Genomic DNA, 22,237 nt, shown 5'->3' on the forward strand with positions numbered 1-22,237 from the left:
AAGAATCAGCGTGTGTTCATCTGTTTTTGAAGCATTAAAACAAGACTTCAGCGGCGCTTCCATCAGAACATGGTTTTATGTAGCTTATTCTGAACACACAGTGGAAGGGAAAGTTGATTTCATGGGGTAAGATGGGACCGATTCAATTTCTAGGTGACACGTCATCACAATGTGGAGCTCTCGCTGACACGAGATAAAAGGTGACAGTGTGAAAAAGATTTTGCAATATGCTCGTTTCATATGGAAATGCATGATTTAACACACAAACACTGGATCACTATTGCTATATGACCTTGTTATTGGAATTTTGAAAAGAACAAAAGACATGATCAGAGGGACCTTAAGCACAAAGACATCTAGACTCCGTTGATTGAAGCCAAACCGGCATATTTGTCTTCTTTTCCTTTTTCACTGGCCAAAGCATCTTTGTCTTTAACATTTTAACATCCAACAAGGCCCCAGTCACATTCTGTAATTCAGATAATCAACTTTTGAGTCATTTTATACAATGCAGATGCATATTTACACCACAGTACTTACATATTCAAAGTCATTTTGCACGAGAACTGATGTAAACTTTACATTGTGAGATGGGGGCCATGGCCCTGCGAGCCAATCTAGAAAGTCGATCAACACGACTGCACAAATCTCCTGCTGGCACCTCGTCAACGCTGCTGGACTCAAGTCATCATCAGTTTGGAGTTCACGGGTAACTTCTGTGCCAAGTTCTTTCCTTTTTTCCCCAGCGTTAGATTTCCCTCATTCGTCCAATTTAATAGACATTCAAGGAAATAAGCTGAGAGTATTGAGTGCATAGAGAGCAGTCTGTCAGGCCCGGAGCAGTAACACAGGCAGGATGATAGATTTGAAATGATTGAGAGATATAACTCTTACTTTAAAGCAAAGGCAGGTTCAGACTGTGCAGATTCAAACTCGGGAGTTGGAGCAGCCTCGAAAATAACTTGGGAAGGAACGGTGTAACTACTTTTTTAAAAAACTTATCTTAGCAAGAAAGAACTTCTGCACTCTATCCAAAGGCCACAAAATCCACCAACCAGAACCAGAAAATTGAAATGTTTCTCAAATGGTGCGATGACTTTGGGGCACACAAAGTTACTTGAAACCACAGCTTGCTCTTACACTTCAGTTTTTGGACAAATTATGGAATAAGATATGAGTTACTTGCTAGTAAGATGCTAGTAGTTGGATATTGTTCCCTTCTGATGGAGCCAGGCTAGCTCTTTCCCTCTGTTTCCAGTCTTTATGCTAAGCTAACCATCTCCTACTTATAGTTTCACATTTGGAAAAAGGAAAGTGGTATTGATCTTTTCTACTAACTACTGATTTTTAAAAAAGCAAGAAATCAACAAAGTAAATGTTAGATTTGCGCTTATAAAAAGCACCCAAAACATCAGACGGGGAAGCAGCTTTTCTGCAGTTCCACTTTTTGCTCCTTTGTCGTTCAAACTTTAGCTTTGAGGTTCATATGTGAGTCAGACAGCAAAAAAAACAAAGTATAATTCACAACAAACCAAAAATAACTTACAGCAGTGTCATAAAAACTATAATTTTGACAGCATTGCATAGAAAGACTGACCACTACTGAGAGGGACAACAAATCAATAAATATTAAATAAGTAATAAATATGCACGGTGCTGCACAATTCAAAATTTGACCTTCAAACACAGGTGCATTATGGATTTGGCTCCAGTGTTGTAGCGAGACAATATTATTCAAGTAAACTGAGAATCAATGCTCTTCATTAGTTCAGACGTATTTTCAGCAGCCAAATGAGGTACAGCATTTTCCTCCTCTGATTAATTTAAAAATGACCAAATAACAAAAATCAGAGGCTCATTCATACAGTAAGAGAACTACAGACAGCTCAAAACGTTAATTTAACCCCCTGGACCTCCAGTAGTTTGAGTGTGTTTTGCTACTGTCACATTTGTCCTCACAGTGGGCTCATTTTTCACTGCAAATTAAAGTCCAGCACCTCTATGGAAAAAGCACAGCCATGGCTAGACGTACCAATATCACTGTTATAATGCCAGAAATCATTTGGAAAAAAAAATTAAAAATTCTTTGATTACTTATTTTACAAAAAATTAAAACAACATTTTTCCAGGTGCTCACCAATATTTCACAGTTTTCTACCAATACTGTAAAACAATAATGACTCTATATACCAGAAGGGTTTTACTACTTTGATTTTTAATTTGTTTCCGTACTTATCTCCTATCTATTTCGTGTAAACACAGCCTGTAGTTCATCCCAGTTCACCTGAACACTCCCTAAATTTTTGTCAGGTGATGGTTGGTTGCAGCTAAGTCAGTAACGACTTCGCAGTTGCACCGAAGAGCACAGAATTTTCAGCTTTTTACAGAATTTGGTTAGAACAAATGGTTTATTTTTGGAAAACATTTAACTGACACACGTGGAATAAAGTGTTTTTAAAGAAGATTTGCTTCAGTCTTCTGACAGATGAGAAGTTGCAGCTGATAATACAACATTTCTTTTCTATTTATAGTTTCTGGCTCTGATTAATTGGTGTATTTTTGACTATTTTTTTAACCAACAACATGCCTTTAAACCTGCTGGTAAATTCTGGGGTTCAGAGAGTGAAGCAGTGAAGCAGATATAAAGTTCATTATCATTACCATCTCCCAAAAAACTACATCAAATGTTTCATTCGCCATGAGCTGTAAAGGAGAAAAGCTCCTCTGACTGTGTGAACATTTTGTCAAACAACCCCCCCGAATGGTTCAATCGCTCTCTGTTGTATTACATGGACTGACATTTCAATCGTTTTCCACTTGATCAGAGGATAAATTAATTTGACATTTGAGCTGACAGGCAGTTTGCTCGCCGTCAGGCCACCCTCGCTGAGGAAACATGTTTGTTCTCCGCCTTGTGAAGTGCTGAGACCAGAGCAATAAACCTTCTTATTCCTGATAACGATCCCTGTGAAGCCATTTGTAAACACTCGGATCAAACGGCTCAAATGTTACCTCAATACTTCATTTCATGGTGCGAGACCTGACACAGGACAGTAAATGTCTGCTGTCCTGTTAAACATTGGTGAAATGTTCACCTGGTGCATCTGCACTTGCATATGGCCAAATATACTGTATACTGCAAGTCAACATAAAAATGGGAATTGGGCTTTTTTTAATGCTTCTTGGAGCCCTGATGAGGCCACATTATGTACTATCAATTATGAAATAAATATTAAGTTGTTAAAACATTGTAAAGCATTTACAAGAATAATTTAAGTGCACACATATGAAATGAAACATACGGAACAAGAATTTAAATTGACTAATGACAGAAATAGTGTTTCTTTCCCATGTGCAGTTTCTGTTGTAGATATCTAGAGATGAACAGTCTCAGGCCATTGTAAATGCTGATGCAAGAGGATGCAGTGTAAGAACCAAACAAACAAACATAAAGACATTCAGTCTCCACTGGTCTCTGTGGGCAGAGTGAACAAGACTGCCTCAACAAAATACGTGCTCGGACCACCGCTGGGAGGATTTCCACTGAAGCATCAAAGCTCGGAGGCGCACACAGTCGATTGCTCCAACATCCACTGTCCTCGCTCTCAGCTGGAAACACAGCTGCCTTTTCGGCCCCCATAATGTTCTCTGAGACACCTAATGCCTCGTTTTGTTGCGTTTGTTCAACGAACAGCGACTCCGGCTGCGGCTGCGGGTCCCAAAGATTGAGTTCCAGGATGAACTGCGGCTGTAGCTCCTGTAGGTGGAGTAGCTGTGGCTGCGGCTGCGACTCCTGCTGCTGCGGTTGATGCTGTGGATCGGGCTGCGACTGCGACTGCGGGTGAAGAGGCTGCTCCAGGACGACACGCTGGTGGACCGGCTGCTGGAGGACGGGCTGGGTCGGAAGTAAGGGATGGGTCGCTTCCTGGCACTGCCGAGAGCCAAAAAGATGAGTGGTTAAAGCTCAACGAGATGGTCTTTTTTAATGAGTGTTTCTTGCTGTATGATTATATGAATGACACGTACTTCATCCTGCCTGAACTTTACTGATCTTTTAATTAAAACAGAAGGAAAAAAGTCTGCTGCCAGACAACCAAGACTATATGCAGTTGTGAACAAGACAGTCTTGAGTTTCTAGTGACTCCTGCATTTCCTACTGTGGAATGATTGAAACGCAGGTATCATTGTCATAAAAAACAACCATATATTTTAATTCTTTTATAGTTTATAGAATAGAATAGATCTTTATTTTCACTGTTATAGAAAACATTGAAAATCAGTTTAGTACTCTCCATATAGCAGCATTAAAAATAAACCATATAAGGCAATATTAACACACCCTATATATAGATACATGCATATATATATATATATATATATATATATATATATACATGCATATATATATATATATATATATACATGCATATATATATATATATATATATATATATACATGCATATATATATATACATATATATATATATATATATATATATATATATATATATATATATATATATATATATATATATATATATATATATATATATATATATATATATACTAGGAAAATTTGATGAACACATTTGTTGACAATTCAAGTTGCTGGATGTTTATTTTCTTTACCCCAGCAGAATTTGTCATTTTTCCAAAAGACCTATACTAGATTTATAAGAGAATCAAAATCCATGGTTGTATTTTGTGACAAGACACGCACATTTTAATCAATTCATTGTGGAAAAGAGTTATATGAATAATTGGATAATAAGACTGCAATGACATACATGGCCTTTACAACTATATGTAGACTTTTATGACTGTATATATACATTTAGCCAGGAAAGGGCATCTCTGAGATTAAAAATCTCTTTTGCCGGAGCGATATTGAACATTGCAGCTTTGCAACACAACACGGATTAATGGAGCAATAACTAAGCACAATCTGGTGATTTGTAATCTTTCTGCGGATGCCATGTGTTGTTTTGTGTATTTTTGTGGCTGTATATCATTTGTCTCCATCTCAGAGCAGTGTGAAATGAAGGAAACATCATGCCGACTGTGTGGCAAGCCAGGATCTATCAATACAGGTAACATCAGACTTACTTCTTCTTTTACATTTCATGTTGTCTCTGTTCGCCATCTGTTTCTTCAGCCCCTGTGGTGGCTTTAGAGCTGACAGTTATCTCATCCTCAGGCTAAATGACATTTCAAGGTACACAGCTCATCAACACGAGTGAAAGATTTCAGGTTGGGGACTTGTCCAACTGAGGGGGTGGAGGGTGGGACCAGCGGTACATTTTTGCTGCCTTTAGGCATGAAAACGTACACTGTAGCTATAAATAAACCAGCTGGGAGAGCTGTACCTTGTGATTCGGCGTGCTTCCAGATGGCTTGGCGAGTCTCTCCTCCTTTTCTTCATAGGAGAGTAGGATTTGCGTCTTCGTCTCTTGCCGCTAACCTTATGTGTGTGCTTCACATCTGTCTCTCTGGAGCTGCCTGTTCGCTTTCTGTCCCGTAGTCTAGGAGAGGAGGAATAGCATTGTGAAAACTGAATCACAGATAATGCTCATTTATTGTATGTTTGTTGTTATGCACCATTAATGAGGAGCCACAAGCAGCTGCAACACTAAGTTCACCTGTCAGGACTGTGTCTGGAGTAGCTTCCTCTGGAGCTCAGGCTGGCCACGCTGCCTCTTCGCCTCAGATCAGCTGAATTACTCAGCGAGCGTGAGTACGAGCTGCAATTAGAAAATTAGATAATTATGGTTTCATAATGCAATGCAAAATTCTAAAATTTCTTCAGTGTAACTATGTATTAGCGGATGCTGGTGCTGCACAGTGTAAAAGCAGTTAAAAAACCTGCAAGATGACAGTGAGGGGCTTCGAGAGTAGCGTCCCGAGTATCTGGAACTCCCTGAGGATCTGCTCCTGCTCCTGCTGCTCGATGACCGGGCTTTCCATCGCCTTCGAGATGACTCTCTCCTCCTCTGCGAACAGCTGGATGTCTTTGGGGATCTCACCACCTCTATCCGACACCCCAAGGTTATCTGCTCTCTGCAAAGAAAAACACATTAAGATGTTTCACTGCTGTGGGTGATAAAGCCAAAATCGTGAATCCAGCGTTTTTAAAGAAACGCTCGCCTTTATTCTCCATTCATATGATGAATATTTCAAAAGAGGAAACGGAGCGTGGAAGCAGAAGATAAACAAGCTTGCAGTTTTCCTGGGGAGCACTCATTCAGATGGATTATTATTATTATTGCAATGAACACAACATCACCTCTTTGTGCTGAAAAGGGCTGCAGACAAGCCGTCCTCCACGTAAGGTTTGCACAGGGAAGCGTAGCTGGTGACAGAGTTTCCTGAATCTGAGGCATTGTCTCTGTCAGTGAACTTGAGCTTCTCTGGCGAGGCCAGACGCTGACAGTGGTTCCTCTTGTTGTCAGTGACACTCGCCCGAGAAACACCGGTTTTGCTCGACGGCGGCGAAGACGTGTCATTCCCAGAATCGTAATCATGCGGCCCTTCGGTGTGGCTCGATAAATGCTGAGACCCGTTTCCATGCAAAAGCTCGCTTCCAGGTTTTGATGACAAAATCTGCAAACAGACAAACAGGCTACAGCTTAATACCAGGTGTGTATTAATGAATGGAACCTGCTTTGATGCACTTTGTGAATACTCTAGTAACAAAGCCACATATTCCCTTGAAAACACAGTGAAGAGATTTCTTTTTTCTTTCTTTTTTTTTCTTGGGACAAAAAGCTTTGAAAGATAAAGACATCATGCAAATTTGAAGCATGCGAATAACCTTGGAAAAGAAAGTCTGAAGTCAACTAAAGTCAAAGAAATCAACAAGAAAACTAAATTTTAAAGAATAGTTTAAACTAAAACAATTATATGAAAGGAACAACAAAAGAGCAGAGAAGAAAGGAAAACTATGCGTGGAAAGATCTACCGGCTCTAACTTCGAGTGAAGAGAAAAAGAGTAAACAATAGCCCCCATTGAAAAGCCTCATTTAAAGAACATTGAACAAACATCACAAAAATGGGTATTATGTGGAAATGAAAAGGACTGCAGACAAAGAGAGTTCCCATCAGTCTAACTAAGAAAGCCCTCAGAATAGGACAGATGGCTGTGCTCTTTCTCCTGTAAGAAGTAAATAATCAGCCTGCACCGACCTACAAGTAAATCCCTAAATCTGCGGTTAGCATCGACTTACCAATCAAGATTTCCTCCTTAAGTAGGTAAGGTGTAAAAAAAAGGGAAGAGCGGGCAACATAAGTGCATCATTAGAGTCGTAAATTGCAAGAAAAAGACAATAACCCTCTCTTCAAACCCAGAGCCAGTTAGATTTATATTGGCATGTTCCTTTTTCTCTCCTCAGTGGTGCATTGTTTTGAAGTCTTTGGGCGAGCGAGGTTACTTTAACTGTGTAAGTGAGTAAAACTACTGCAAGCTGAATTTGGATTTTTTTCTTTGCAAAGCATCCACAGATGGGGGGGGAAAACATTCTGATTACTTGGAAGAGGTTAATCCATCCTGTCCTCTCATTATCTAGTCTACAGTCAACACAACAAACCGACCCTGCGGGAAATTTAAGCAAATCTTTGTGCTTCCAGCATCCTCTTGTTTTTTTTTCTTTACATCTACACACAATCTGTGCGTACTCAGGGGTAAAAGATTTCACTTATAGAAAGACAAATATTTAACAAAGACATCCTTCAATGTCACCTCGAGATATTTTGACGAGGCTGCCTTCAAGTAAACATTTAATCTCTGCCTTGGTGTTCTGGCACATGGCTTTTGTGTGCTTTTCTTTTTCCTGTTGTTGCCTCAAACATTCTTACATTTCCACCACACAAAAATCACCACTTTATATTCACAGAAAAGGCTTACATAATGTTTTTTTATGTAGTTTTTTTTGTCCACTCATACCTACCTTTCCGCTTGAGGAATGCTTTTTTGGGGGGGGAAAGAAATATTAAGCAAACATCACTCTGCATTTACCTTTTTAAATTATGTGCTTTAATTCACCAGATCCAACCCCATAAATAAACACAATGACACAATAAGGCCACCCCTCAGTAACTGGCTGTGAAGTCCTCCTGGATGACTTTGGGAAATTGAATGCCGGGCATGATTCAATATATTGATTAATTTATTGAATTTCAATTAAAACCCTGTGGTGTGTAATTAAAAACATCCTTCTGTGCAATTAGCATAATTTAATGATTGCTGGAGAGAAATTAAATATATTTTATGCTCCAGTAGGCATGAGACAATGAGGACAGAGCTGTATTTGTGGGGGGAAAAAAGTGGAAAAAAAGGAAAAATCAACCTGAAATAAACAGCACAATTGAAAATCAGCACTCTAGAAGGTGCTAATGACATGTTTCAGATGCTAGTTTTCTGTTGGTTTCATTTCAGCTTCATGTCAGAGGGGTGTAGTGCGAAGTGAGATTAATAGGTTAGTGAGATATGTTGAGCCTAAAGAGTTTTCAGTGAGAGATCTGGGGATTTAAATCCGCTGTGAAATGCATCACCTATACACCAAATCTTCTTCTGATATTCTCTATGAGTGACAGATTCTCAGCTGAGGAAATGCGTTAAATCTGCAAACCTGCTGGTCTGTTTGTTGTAATGCAACTACAAAGAGCTTTATAGCTGCAGTAGTGCAAACCCTGTTTGTATTGCATGTTAACCTACACTACCATTCAAAAGTTTGGGGTCACTTAGAAATGCCCTTATTTTTGAAAATTTCATTAGAAGTCGTCATAAGTTAAAAAATATGTAAACTGATTAATTAATAATTTCTTTGAGTGCAGTTACCTAATGATTGGTTTCATAAACACAAGTTTTTAAGCTGAATACTGTTAAAACTAGTATTTCCATTTTACTTAAGGGAAATTTTTAAGTGTTATAAGATCAGATAAAGTTTATGGAACCCTCATTGGGAAAGTTTACTAATTTATATACACTACTGTTCAAATGTTTGGGTTCTTTATTTTTGAAAGAAAAGCAGTTTCTTTCACTGAAGAAAACATTAAATGAATGATAAATCCAGTGTAGACATTGTTAATGTGGTAAATGACTATTGTAGCAGGAAACAGCTGATTTTTAATGGAATATCTCCATAGGGGTGCAGAGGAACATTTCCAGCAACCATCACTCCTGTGTTCTAATGCTACATTGTGTTAACTAATGGTGTTGAAAGGCTCATTGATGATTAGAAAACCTTTGTGCAGTTATGTTAGCACATGGATAAAAGTGGGAGTTTTCATGGAAAACATGAAGTTGTCTGGATGACTTCAAACTTTAGAACAGTAGCGTATATGGCACCAATTCACAACATATGTTATCTCTTAGCAGTTAACATAGTAAGGTGAAGACCTTAGAAATTCTGATTGGGATATTAGGTTTTGTTGAACCAGCTACACTGCAAAAACTAAAAATCTTACCAAGTCTGTTTGTCTTATTTTTAGTCAAAATGTCTCATCCCACTCAATTTAAGATAAATTCACTGAACTAGTGACATTTCAGCAGATGGAGGGACTTGTTTTAAGACAATGCATCTTAAATATCTTGCTCAGTCAAACAATCTTGACATTATCTTGTTTTGAGTTGAGTTTTACAAGAAAACTCAAAATAAGGTTAATATATCTCAAATTAGGAGGTTACATGAAAGCAAAAATCTATTTTTGAGTGAAAACCTGCTATTTTTTGTAGCATGTCTGGCTTATTTTAACACACCTAAGCTTGACAATCCTGGTAAAATATGACTTAAAATAAGTTTTCCCAGCTAATTTTAAGATCTCATTATTCTAAATATCACATCTTATTTCAAGAAATCTGACCAAGCCATTTTCCACTTGTTCTATTGGCAGATTTTTCACTTATTTCAAGGTAAAAGTTGCTTGAAATAATTTTTTTTCTTGTTTTGAGAGAAGCATTTTTTCCAGTGTATCATAAAGAAAGTCTGGCTAACTTGCTCTGCAGTACATCCCCTAAGGTTAAAAGAGCCAAATGGTCTGCTGGAATTCCAACATTAAAAAAAAAAAAAGCAGTGAAGGAAGGAGACTGAGAGGAGCTAAAGTTAAAAGGCTGTTTTTTATGTCTTCAAACAAGTGTTAAGATGCACCGTTGTGTTCTTCACACCTTAAAACATGAGGGTTTAAGTCCATCAGTATGCCTAACAAAACAAAAAACTCCCTAACTGAGTATCTCTGTAGCTTCATTCATGCTTTTTTGTCGCTGTTTTGGTCTAAAGATGACTAATATTAGTTATTGTTCCTCTTTATCTCCTAGTTCAATCTGTTTTCCTATCAATCATGCTGTTAGACAAGTATATGATTTCTATGATATGTTGCAAGTACTTCTGGTTTATATTCCATCTCAAACTGGCCCCAACCTTAAAGCTCTTTGTGCTAAAACAGCACAAATGCAGCTTTATCCACTTTTAATGGCACACAGTAAAAGACAATAAACAAACACTGACTGCTTGCAGATCACAGTTTAAGACACCGAATAACGACGTCGCTTTTAGAACTTCTGTTTATTCTGAGCAAAGACGCACCATTATCCTCCCATGCAGCGCTACTGTTTCTCATCAGTGGTAAAAAAAAAAGTGGACGTTTTTCTGAACATAAACAGCTTTAAGGAATAAAGCTGGCAATTTCCCACGTTTTGCCTCTGAACGTAATCTAGGTTTCTTTGCACAGCTGTCCATTATGGAGGTTCTGTTTGTACCAACTGTGAATATACCATAAGCAGAAATGTAAATGTGAGATTTAACAGGATCTGCCTATTGAGGCTGCAGAACAGGGGGGTCTTCAGAAAACAGCAGCGAGAGTGTGAATTCATTCTGATATTTACATTTGAATGTGACACGGTTTGTTACCAGAAGGGAACAATAAGCTTTAAAACACCCACATTGTTATGATTTAGCCAACATGTTTAGCCAACAGATATTTTGTGGGGACTCTTTTCTACCCAGCGTGTGCACACTTAATGATGTTCAAAACAAGAGAGAAACAAGAGCTGACAAAATTCATAAAATGAGCTCAGAGTCAGGCCATGTACAGTTTTTTTCTTCTGTTTTGTAAATATTCATCTCTTAGCTGACAGCTAAATGGGTTTAGACCTAATTTCCTGAAACATATTATAAGTCCATTGAATATTAAACAGCAGGAATGTGCTGTAACAGTGATGCGAAGGAAGAGAGTAAGTAAGAAAATGCTTTTATTGACAATAACTTGCCAAACCCAGCTGCCTCTCTGTCGGCGTTTTACTGGCGATAAGCTGTTCGACACGGCCGTAACTGAGAAATCAAACTGAACCAGTGGCAGCATCATGAGAGTCCTAAAGAGTACTTACGGTGCCGGTTGAGAGGATGGAGCGATATTTTGGAGCCGTTTTACACACTGATTTGGTTGTAGGTCTCCACTTGATGTCGGTGTGGGTGATGGTCTCCTCTCCCACAGCTGCCAGCTCTCCTAAAGCCTGATGCACCACAGATTTTTGCAGATGGTGTCTGTGTGAGGGGGAAAAAAATGGTGCAATTAGTTTTCATCACACAGCATCAGGATTCAGCACTTCAGAGAATGGGACATTTGATGAGCGACTTTTTTTCCCTGTCGTTTTCTGTGTAATCACAGAACAGCTGTAAAGAAATGGATTCTTGAGTGTTAAACCAACCTGAGAAGATAATCTGATGGAGTAAATTGAGCTTCAGAATGCAGTTTTGGCTCACAGTGAGAATATTATTTACTGGAAATTAAACTGACTTCAATCTGAGGTACATTTTTACACACTGTCACGGCTGAAAGTTCACTAATTGAGTTAATTCTGGCAGTCTGCAATCAACAGCAACCGATTATTACTGTAAGATTAATTATCACCAATATGCAGCCTTTTCACTGTCATCAACTCACTGCAATCCATTAAAGCCCGCAACCCACGGCCAAAATTTTTTGCCAATATGTCATTATAATTGAGCGCATTGATCTGTGGAGTGAATTTGTTGGCTGTTTGCTGTGAGGCTGTGATAAGGGCTGCTTTTTGCCTGAGATCAGGAAGTCACCTCTGCCTTATCAGTCATCGCTGTGGTGTGACCAAGAACTCGGCAGACACCTCAGGCTGATAAGATAAAGTGACGGGGCAGCCGGGTGGGACGAGGGGGAGGGTCCATACCTGTCCTCTGTGGAAGATTGGCAGGAAGAAGTGTCCGACTCTGACCTCCGGTAGCGTCGCCTCCGTCGTGAGTGAGTCCGTGAACTGGAGCCGAGCAGAGGAGGGAAGACACAAGTGGATAAGCAGCTCACAGTGCTGTGATTAGCTGATTGACAGACATTTATAATCATTCAGCTTTAGGAGCAAGAGCAAATTCTGTCTTCTTGAATATGAGGATTTGCTGCCTCTCTCTGTTCTGTATCATTGTACGTTGATCACATCTGTAGTTTATACTCAGGGTCAGGAAACATGATTTACCTTTTTCACCATTTGTTCCATTTGTTTGCACTCAGTGTAGCTTTGGTGTTTAATTTGCTCTAGAATTTACAGTGGCATCACTTCTACACATTTCAACACACTGGAAAAAATGCCCCTCTCAAAAGAAGAAAAAAAACTTATTTCAAGGAACTTTTACCTTGAAATAAGTGAAAAAATCTGCCAATAAAACAAGTGAAAAATGGCTTGGTAAGATTTCTTGAAATAAGATATGATATTTAGAATATTTTGATCTTAAATTAGCTGGGAAAACTTATTTTAAACTATATTTTATAAGGATTGTCAAGCTTAGGTGTCTTAAAGTAAGCCAGATATGCTTTAAAAAAAAGCAGTTTTCACTCAAAAATAGATTTTCGCTTTCATGTAACCTCCTAATTTGAGATGTATTTAACCCTCCTGTTGTCTTCATTTACGGGCACCAAAAAATATTGTTTCATTGTCTGAAAAAAATCCCAAAAAATCAGCAAAAAAATTCCCCAAATTTCAGAAAATTTGCAAAACCTTCCGGAAGAAAACTCCAATAATACCTTAAAAGTTTCCCTTGAAAGTTTTATTTAAAAAAAAAAAAAAAAAAATCCCCCAAAATTGGCAAGAAAATTCTTGTAAATATTTTCAAAAAATGAGTAGAAATCTTGCAAAAAAAAATCCTAAAAATATCTAAAGTGATTACATATATATCAGAAAAACTTCTAATCTTTTCTTTAAGAACATTCACAAAAAAATCAACCAAAATCCAGCGAATTTCACTGGATTTTGGTTGATTTTTTTGTGACTTTGATGAGCAGAAAAGCACAACATCAATAGTCTTCCAGGATAAATCTGGTATTTTTGGTGGCAGGAGGAACAAACTGCCTGTGAACACCAGTTTTCACAACTTTAAACTCACCCAACCTAAAGGAGACTGCTAGGACTAACTTTTTTAAAGAGTCAGTTCCAAGTCGACTACAACCTAACTAACACCATGTCAAAGAAGTCGTCGATGTTTCCGCATTTTGTCCAGAGAGTTGGCTTAAAAGCTGAGTGTTAACTTTGGGAACAGCAGTTTGCATATCACAGCTCAACAATCAATAAAGAACATGCAACTCTGTGTTGATTTCTTCACCAGTTCTTGTGTTTGGATAAGAGAGCTGATGTATTTCAATATCTTTCAAAAAATTATATGAATATGGGCAGGTGGACGCTGCTATTCTTTGAGTCTGTTATCATTTCAGTATAAAATAACAAGGTTAAAATGATTTATTATGCAGCAAATAGGAGTATTTCATGCTTATTTAGAATTCATTTAGGCTAATAAGGCTAGCAGATAGAGTGCACTGCAGCTGGTTTAGTTCTTCTAGAGGTAATGAGGAGATTCTTGTTTTTCCTATATCTAGTAGATTGGTTGAAGAGTAGAAACAAGTGAGGGGGTTAGAAGCAGAGTGGTCTAAGCCACAAAGAATCCAAACTGAGTTTTATATTTTAGCGCCAAAGTGGTCTAACCCACAACCCAAATATAGTGATACAGTGGTGCTTCGAATTTTTGACCATTCTTGAAAATAAACGTTGAACCAATTTTTCTCAAAAACTACAGAGGGTTAGACCACTCTGCTTCCAAACCCTCTAAGTTCAGTTGAGATTTTATTTAGTTCACTAGAGCCCTAGATGGCGTTACTGCAGCCTTACAGATTGTTGAAAGTTAACTGGTGAGGGAGAGCTAAAAATGTATTAAACTAAATTCATCCTTCAAAACAATGAATCTTTTATCTGAGATACTATAGATAGATTCAACATAATTCAAAACGATCACATGTAGACCACATACATGAATCTACTGGCATCACCAACTGTCTGGATGCTGTTTTCTGCTTCAGATTTAAAAAGCACAATCACGTCAAGCCTTTTTATCTTAAAGAACACATGCATTATTCAGATCTTCACCTCATATTCCTTCTTACTCTTAACCGAAGGATCCTGATGTATGGATGCATGAACCGTCTTTGAGAAAATAGCACGAGAGAAGGCGGGAGAATAAAGGAATAGCAAAGGCATGAAAGGGAGCGAAGTGATGGGAATAAAGGAACGAGGAGCTGTAGCGAGCCGGGAAGCAGCTGCTGAACTTGGCTCTTTGCTTACAAACAACAACGCGCTGCATCCAAAGTTGAATTATAAAATGTTTGAAGATCACAGCATGAAATTGGTTTCTCTTACCCTCTTTCACCCCCACTTTTCTTGCCTCTCTTTGTGGCTCAAGCGTTCAATCAGTTTTCCTCCCTTGCATGGTTTCTTCTTTTCTTTTCACACTTTGCTCCCAAAAATAAGTAAATAAATAAATAAACAAAGCCGCACACTTCTGTATTCACCCGTCACGGCCCTACATGAGAGCGTTTTTGGAGAATCCGCTCTCTCTCTTCTCTCAGCATTTGTTGATGGGCTTACCACTGGGGGGAAGGGAGGATGCTAAAGAGTGTGGATGCAAAGAAAAAAAAGCTGTGTAGGATTTTGGAGGGTACATGGTTCTGATGCAACAATCACAGACTGACCTTTTCTTGTGCTTGCGCTCATCCTTCCTCTTATGTTTTAAACTTGAAGAGCTGCAGGGATGAAAGAGAATAGAATCATGAGCGAGGGGCATTAATTCCGACAAATCCCATGCAGACAGCCTGCCTTCTCGCTGATACATAAAGAGAATTGGACTTTAAGGTGGAAATCCAGTAATCTCGCTGAAAGCAGGCACCGACTGTTACACCACATTTAAGACGGAAACTTATCCAGGTGAGAACTGTTTGTCTTCAAAGCCTGTCTTTCAATAAAACATTTTACCTCTAGAAATAACACACACACATGCAGGAAAGGCAAAATACTGAAATGAGGACAATAAATCTTACCTGTGTTTTGATTTTTTGGAGGTATACCTAGAATGAAGGGAAAAAATTTATTTGGGTCATCTAAAAATACAAGTAAGGCCATTTTGCTGATATTTTTGCAATAAGCAAGAACTACCGATGCCGTTTGCTCTTCTTGGAGCTCTTCTTCTTCTTCTTTTTCTTCTTCCTCAGTGGCGACAGGCTGTGGGAAGGAGACCTAAAAGCAGGAATAAAAAGATAAAAACATATTAACTCCAAGAAATCTTTCAGTTTAGTTATTCCAGGAAACACAACTAAGGTATCCAACAACACATCTAATTTTGGGAGTACTAACCTTTTCCTTTTCCTCTTCCGCTCAGACTTTCTCTTCTTCTTCTTCTTCCCCTTCGGTCGAGGGTAAGGGTCCTCGTCAAAGGAGGGGCTGCAAGCAAAGAAGGCACATGAATTCAGTCATACGATGGAATTTAAAAGGAGAAAACTCAACTGCAAGAATCTAACAGAAACTTCTTACTGACTTGATTAGCTAGCATCTTAATTATAAAATCTTCACTAACATTAACAGTGCCATATAAAGCTGCCATGCACAGATTTGGAAGAAATTCCAAAACAGTGGCAGTTGACAAAAAAAAAGGGCATATATAGAACACAATTATTCATCATGACTATTCATTCACTTTAGAGAAGGAATTTATATTTTTGATCAGAGAGAATCCTCAGAACTGATGCTGGTACTGTTGCTTTGTTGGTGTCACTTCTCCTGATTTCAGTAAACCTTAGTCACAACCTAAGTCATCTGAGTCTCCAGTGTCTCTCTGTGTCTGTCTCAACATCGCTGAACTTCCACAAGTATCACAGTCAGTCATGTTCATTTAACTGTGGGATGCCATACCCGTGAGTAGTATTCCATTAATTATGCACCTCTGCTTTAATCTGTTTGAAAACATCCCAGAGCACGTTGTTTTTAGATGTTTCACATTCACCTGAACTGGATGGAGGCTGAATTCTTTTAGACAAATATATTAAAGCCTCAAGAAATAAAGCTAAAACCATCTGCGTTGCCATTTACTGGGAGAATATTGCTTCTCTTTGTGTTAATGTCTTAACACAAAACATGCAGTTCATACCTCATGTTAATAGTTTCAACTATTAATATGCAAGTACCTAAAATGATCACATCATCAGTGCCAAGAGCTCCCACAGCTTGTATTAATAGCTACTTTAAGACATTATTCAAATAGGTGAGAACTTACATGGGGACATTTTCTTCACCTCATTTTATTTATTTGATATCACACAAGTGTTATATACCTTTTTTCCTGCTGAGTGTGAAAATGCCTCTATAATAATCTGCGGGAGTCTCCAAAAGCCTGCATTAATATTTGCAGATTTGGTTGCAAACATTTAGATGATAGAAGTACAAAATTGGGAGTTATTTAGGTTGCAGATACAACTTGTTCGGCGATCTCACAGAATACCACCTAAAATACATTCTTAAGGAGTTTGCTGTAATGCTTTTGTTCCTAAAATATTTGCAGACAAATAACAGAAGGGGGCGGGGGTAAAATAATCCACATGACTCATCGCTGGCATCACGTAACTGCACATAAATGCATTCTGATTCCCTCCTCACAACAATCATAAGCAAGATTATCTGAGCCAAACATCCCATATGAGATGATTCCTTCACAACAGAATGATTAAATCCTATCCAGGCTGGTATAAAGCACAAAGCAGATCACACGCCGGTAAGCTTCTATAAAGTCAAGACCGATGGCAACACGGCTGCACTCAGAGGGAGGAAATCTTAGAGCAAAATGAGATCTTTGAATTAAAATCAGGACCTTTACTTGGTGCTTCCATTAGTGTGTGATTTACAGAGTCCATCAGTGATGCCCAAGCTGCAGGAGTTGTGGTGAATTTGAACCTTGTACTTTTAATATCATGTTCCATTTTGGTGCTCTTAGATTTCTCAGATGCAGATACAAGAGACTTTTAATGCATCTTTTAATTTTTCATGGACACACATTGTCACTCTAGGCTGAGATGTTCTTGCTATCTGTCCCTTCTTCAATTAAATTCATCATTATATAGAAAAGAAAACTGTCAGATTCCAGCTGCTGATTGCTGTCCAAAGGTCCACTTCATTTGCTCTGTGAAAATGACTGATCTGGAAGGGGAGACGACGGTCTTTGAAGCGCCACTGGGCTCGCTGAATGGGCTTTTCAAGTGTGGAAGTGACTGAAATTTATGAGATGCAAAGACAGGAGGGAGTGAGCGAACATGTGGGGTGAAGGATGAAGACATCAAAAGGGAATGTGTGATTATTTTCTGATGCTTTGGAGATTAAACGATAATTTAAAAAAATAATGAATAGATTGATGAATCCTGAAAATAATTGTTAGACTATTTGCAACAGGTCTGCAACTGTGGTGATTTCATTACTATTTTCGTTTTGTCTCTGGTTCTGGTTCATCTTCCCAGCATTAGTACAGCATGTACCAAGGCTGGTTCAGCCATTTCTCAAACAGGAAAAACAGCCATTTACAAGAGAAATACTAGTTGTTTTCTGGCATTTTCACCATTACTAGACAGTAGGAATGCAAAGAAATAACATGCACTGAGTGTTCAGGCCAGCCAGGAACCAAATCAACGTCTAACTATTTGAGATAAAGAGCAGATATCTAATATGTTGTTCACATTTGAACATAACTGACAATTAGAAAATGTATTGCAGCGCCAATTGTGACACAAAGAATCTGAGAAAAGGTTTGGGTTCATGCACATTTCCTGGTGTCAACAGTCAGTTATCCTCTTGTGAAACCAAAGCACACACTTGTTTTCTACTCCGCCCACCCAGCAATGTAAAAGAACTCGAGACAAAAATAAAGCAAAAGCTAATATTCGCAATCAAGGAGCGCTCGATTCTCTTTGATACGACTTTAACCAGCTACTGGGACTCGAATGAGACGACGAATGCATGAAACTAAATCACGAGCTCAATGCAATCACACTGTCGAGCCTCGGGCTCATGAGAACCACGAGAGAGGGCTGCCACTTTGAATCTCAGTGTGTCAACAAGGCGCAAAGCTCTAACATATGCACTTTGAAATGGAGTCGATTAAACACAAATTTTCTCCTCATTAAAGCTGGAAGATGTGAAGCTGGAAGACTCTAATTCAATCTAGTTCCTGTCAAATTTAGCCAGTTTCTCCCTATGGACTGCTAGCCACCCGTTGTGTGTGCGCTGAAATAAAATCTGGTGTTTCTACACAGCTCTGGCTCTAAAGATGGGAAACAAAAAGGCTCAGATGAATTCTCAGGAAACTCTTCACAGCAACAGGAAATGGAGAAAAGGGCAGTGGCAGCAAGAGGGAAGGTAAATCTACCATATTCCAAATAAATATCAACAGTCTCTCTCTAGTATTGCAGATTCCAGCTTTCATAATGAAAGGTACATTTATATTGTGGGGTCTAAACTGTACATATTTTAATTGGTCAGGTCATTTTGCAGAATTAATAATATTGTAGAGTCTTAACATTAAAATCAAAAAGGACAGGTGAAGTTGCTCAATAAAGAATATTGTAGAGATTTAATCTTGATATTTAATTAAGTCAGGATTTTTGTATAAATAATACAATTGCAGGGTCTATTAATTAGTCAAGTAAAATTATAAAATATACAGTGCTGTTGGGCGATAACCAATTAATCACATAAATACATAATACTGTAGAGTCTTATCCTAATTAGGTAATTTTGCAGAATTATTAATAATCTTAGGGTCTTACCATTAAAATGAAAAAGGACAGGTGAAGTTGTTGAATAAAGGGTATGGTAGAGTTTTCATCTAGATATTTAATTCAGCCAGGAATAATTTTGCATAAATAATAAGATTGTTGGGTCTTAACCATAATATTTTAATTAGTCTAGTAAGTTTATAAAATGTATAATACTTTAGGGTGTTAACCAGTTAATCAGATAAATATGTAATTTAATGTTGTTGTTTTTTTCTTAACCATATATCCTTTAATGAGCTGGGTAAATCAGTATAATAAATAATAACATAGAGTCTTATTCTTGATAAGACCTGAACAATTTGCATCATAAAAAATATTGTAGGGTAATTTTTGCAGAAAAATAATAATATTTTAGGGTCTGAACATTAAATTAGTCAGGTAAAGCTGTTTTACAAATGACATTGTAGGACTTTAATCTTGATATTGAATTAAGTCAGGATTTTGGCATAAAAAAGATTGTAGTGTATTAAATATAATATTGTAATTAGTCAAGTAAATGTATAAAATATACAATATTGCAGGGTGTTAACCAGTTAATTAGATAGGTAGTTTATATAATAGTGTACAGTCTTTATCTTAGTGTTTATATTTGTCTAATAAAGTTGCATAATTAAGAATATTGTAAGGTTTCAACCATGTACAGTTTTGTAAGTCAGGTAAATTTGCATAATAAATAATAATATAGGTTCTTATCCTCAATACTGAAATTAGTCAGCTAATTCTGGAGAATTTATAATATTGTACAGTCTTAAAATTTTAACTTATATTAGTCAGGTAGAGTTGTTTAACAAATGACATTGTACGGCTTTAATCCTGATATTTAATTAAGTTAGGATTTTACATAAATAATAAGATTGTAGAGTCTTAACCACAACATTTTAATTAGTCAAAAGAAATCATTAAAATATTCAATATTGTAGGGTGTTAACCAGTTAATCAGAAAAATATACAATTTATATAATATTGTAGGGCCTAAATAATAAGATGGTAGGGTCTGAATATTTAAATTTGTCTGATACATTTTAAGTAGACAAATTTGAATAATAAAGAATATTTTAGGGTGTTCAAAAGTTAATCAAAATCAGAATTAAATCAGAATTTTATCTAATGTTGTAGGGTCTTTACTTTTATATATAAATTTGTCAAATAAATTTTTATAATGAATATAATTGTCTTTACCTTCACATCTACATTAGTGAGGAATTTTTGCAGAATGAATAATATTTTAGGGTCTTAACTATAATATTTAAATGAACCAAGCATATTTATTAAAGATATAGTATTGTAGGGTGTTACCTACTTAATCAGATAAATATATATTTTATCTGATATTGGTGACTCTTGATTTTAGGATTTAAATTTGTCTGATTAATTTGTATAATTATACAAACAAAAAATGCAAAAAAATTATAATATTGTAGGGTCTTCACGTCAATTTTTATATCAGTGTTAAAAATGAGTAAGTAATACATTTTAAGAATCTTAAAAGTGCATTTAACAGTTAATAATTCGCTTTTAAAACAATTTTGTGCAGAATATTATGCAAAAAAAAAATGTAAACAACACAAAACGGAGATTTTGTGCATAGAACTACTAATTATAGAGTAACTTTTCTCCCCTGCAACATTATTACTTTCTGGATATTTTCATGGTACAGCATGAGACTCGGCTCAGCTCTGGGCAGAAAACACCAAATTGCCCGCAAATAGCAGCTGCACGCGTTACATTTTGAGTCACTTTCATGCTTACTGGAGGGTAATCGCTGCCATTTGCACGTCAAATTCAACGGAATGTACCTCCATGTTACACAACACAAGGTCGAGCACGCAGGTGAGCGTGATCTGGACTGATCCAGACAATGACAAACTGCACTCCTCCTTGATATATGCGACCACAGAGGCTCTGGAGACTATATGTCTGTTCCACTGGGTGCTGAGGAGTGTCCTGCTATAATAAATGACCCTGCTTGGTGTAGTCGGCAGTTTGGGAGCATTAGGAAATGAAATGCATTAGGGCTGATTAGACAGACCAAGCCCAAGTACCCTCTCCTGGTAATGAGAACGCTTTGTCACTCATTAACACCTCCACCATTCTGGCCTTGTGGAAAAGAGAGCACAAGGAAAGCATTTGCATTTCTTTTTGCCAGCAGAAACAGTTTCTTTTGATGAGGTGGAGAGAATGAAAGGGAGAATGAGAGAGCAGTCAACTGCCAGTCACACTGGGAATGGTGATTTTGTGGAACAATGGCGTACGAAAAGGGGATCTGGGGACATCTGATGAGAATTTGCTCAATGCAGAATTTCTATTTTACCAAAAAGCCGTTTTTTTTTTCTTAAACCACATTTCTTCATTTCTCTGTTTGTAGAGGTTTCCGGTAATTAAATGTTTTAAAGAAAATGATTTATTTCATTGGCAACAATTCCTTTCTAGAACTCACTCACTAGAGTCAACATACTGTTTCTAGAAGGAATCCAGTTTCAGTAGTTCATGGTTTCATGTTCAAATGAACATTTGGTTTCTCTGCTGAATCGAGCTGCTGCCGGCCAATTAGCAAGATAACAATCCACAGAACAAACGTCTTCCTCAGCGGATGAGACTTTTCTCAGGCAGAGCTTTGTAATTGAGACAAAGTATTTGGAAATGGATCTAGCTCATTAACCACTGTTTAATAAATGGAAATGAATGAATGCAAACACATTATTTTTCATGCGTCTATGTGTGGTGGCCGCTGGGGGATGCAGGATTCATCCAGAGAACCTTTGATAAGGCTGCATGTAGCGGCTGCATCTCCTCAGTCATCCCTCCTCTCTGTTGACCTTCAGGTAGAAGTACTAGTGCAGAGTAGACATACTTCAATCCAGTCCTATAAACACTTTTTAAAAATATATATGTAATTTGTAAGGGTGGTTAGCACCGTCGTCTCACAGCTAGAAGATCTCCAGTTTGTGTCCCGGCCTTGCATCTTTCTAATGGAGTTTGTATGTTCTCCCTGTGCATGTGTGGGTTCTCTCTGGGTTCTCCAGCTTCCTTCCAGAGTCCAAAGACATGCTGAGGTTAATTGGTGATTCTAAATTGTCTGTAGGTATGAAT

General features: G+C 37.6%; 1 protein-coding gene across 1 annotated transcript in view; it reads right to left on the bottom strand.

Moving 5' to 3' along the window:
• Nucleotides 1-52: 52 nt before the first annotated feature.
• Nucleotides 53-22,237, bottom strand: part of srrm4 (serine/arginine repetitive matrix 4) — a 68,618-nt gene continuing 46,433 nt past the window's right edge. The window contains exons 3-13 of the mRNA XM_023277317.3: nt 15,687-15,773; nt 15,489-15,569; nt 15,374-15,400; nt 15,029-15,079; nt 12,195-12,278; nt 11,379-11,535; nt 6,285-6,601; nt 5,864-6,058; nt 5,641-5,742; nt 5,368-5,523; nt 53-3,931 (exon numbers count right to left, since the gene is read on the bottom strand). Of these exons, the coding sequence (XP_023133085.1) occupies nt 3,658-3,931; nt 5,368-5,523; nt 5,641-5,742; nt 5,864-6,058; nt 6,285-6,601; nt 11,379-11,535; nt 12,195-12,278; nt 15,029-15,079; nt 15,374-15,400; nt 15,489-15,569; nt 15,687-15,773 (1,531 nt within the window). The 3' untranslated portion in view covers nt 53-3,657. The remainder of the gene's footprint in view (nt 3,932-5,367; nt 5,524-5,640; nt 5,743-5,863; nt 6,059-6,284; nt 6,602-11,378; nt 11,536-12,194; nt 12,279-15,028; nt 15,080-15,373; nt 15,401-15,488; nt 15,570-15,686; nt 15,774-22,237) is intronic.

The sequence above is a fragment of the Amphiprion ocellaris genome, chromosome 6, assembly GCF_022539595.1.
Source record: "Amphiprion ocellaris isolate individual 3 ecotype Okinawa chromosome 6, ASM2253959v1, whole genome shotgun sequence".
Lineage (NCBI taxonomy): Eukaryota > Metazoa > Chordata > Actinopteri > Pomacentridae > Amphiprion > Amphiprion ocellaris.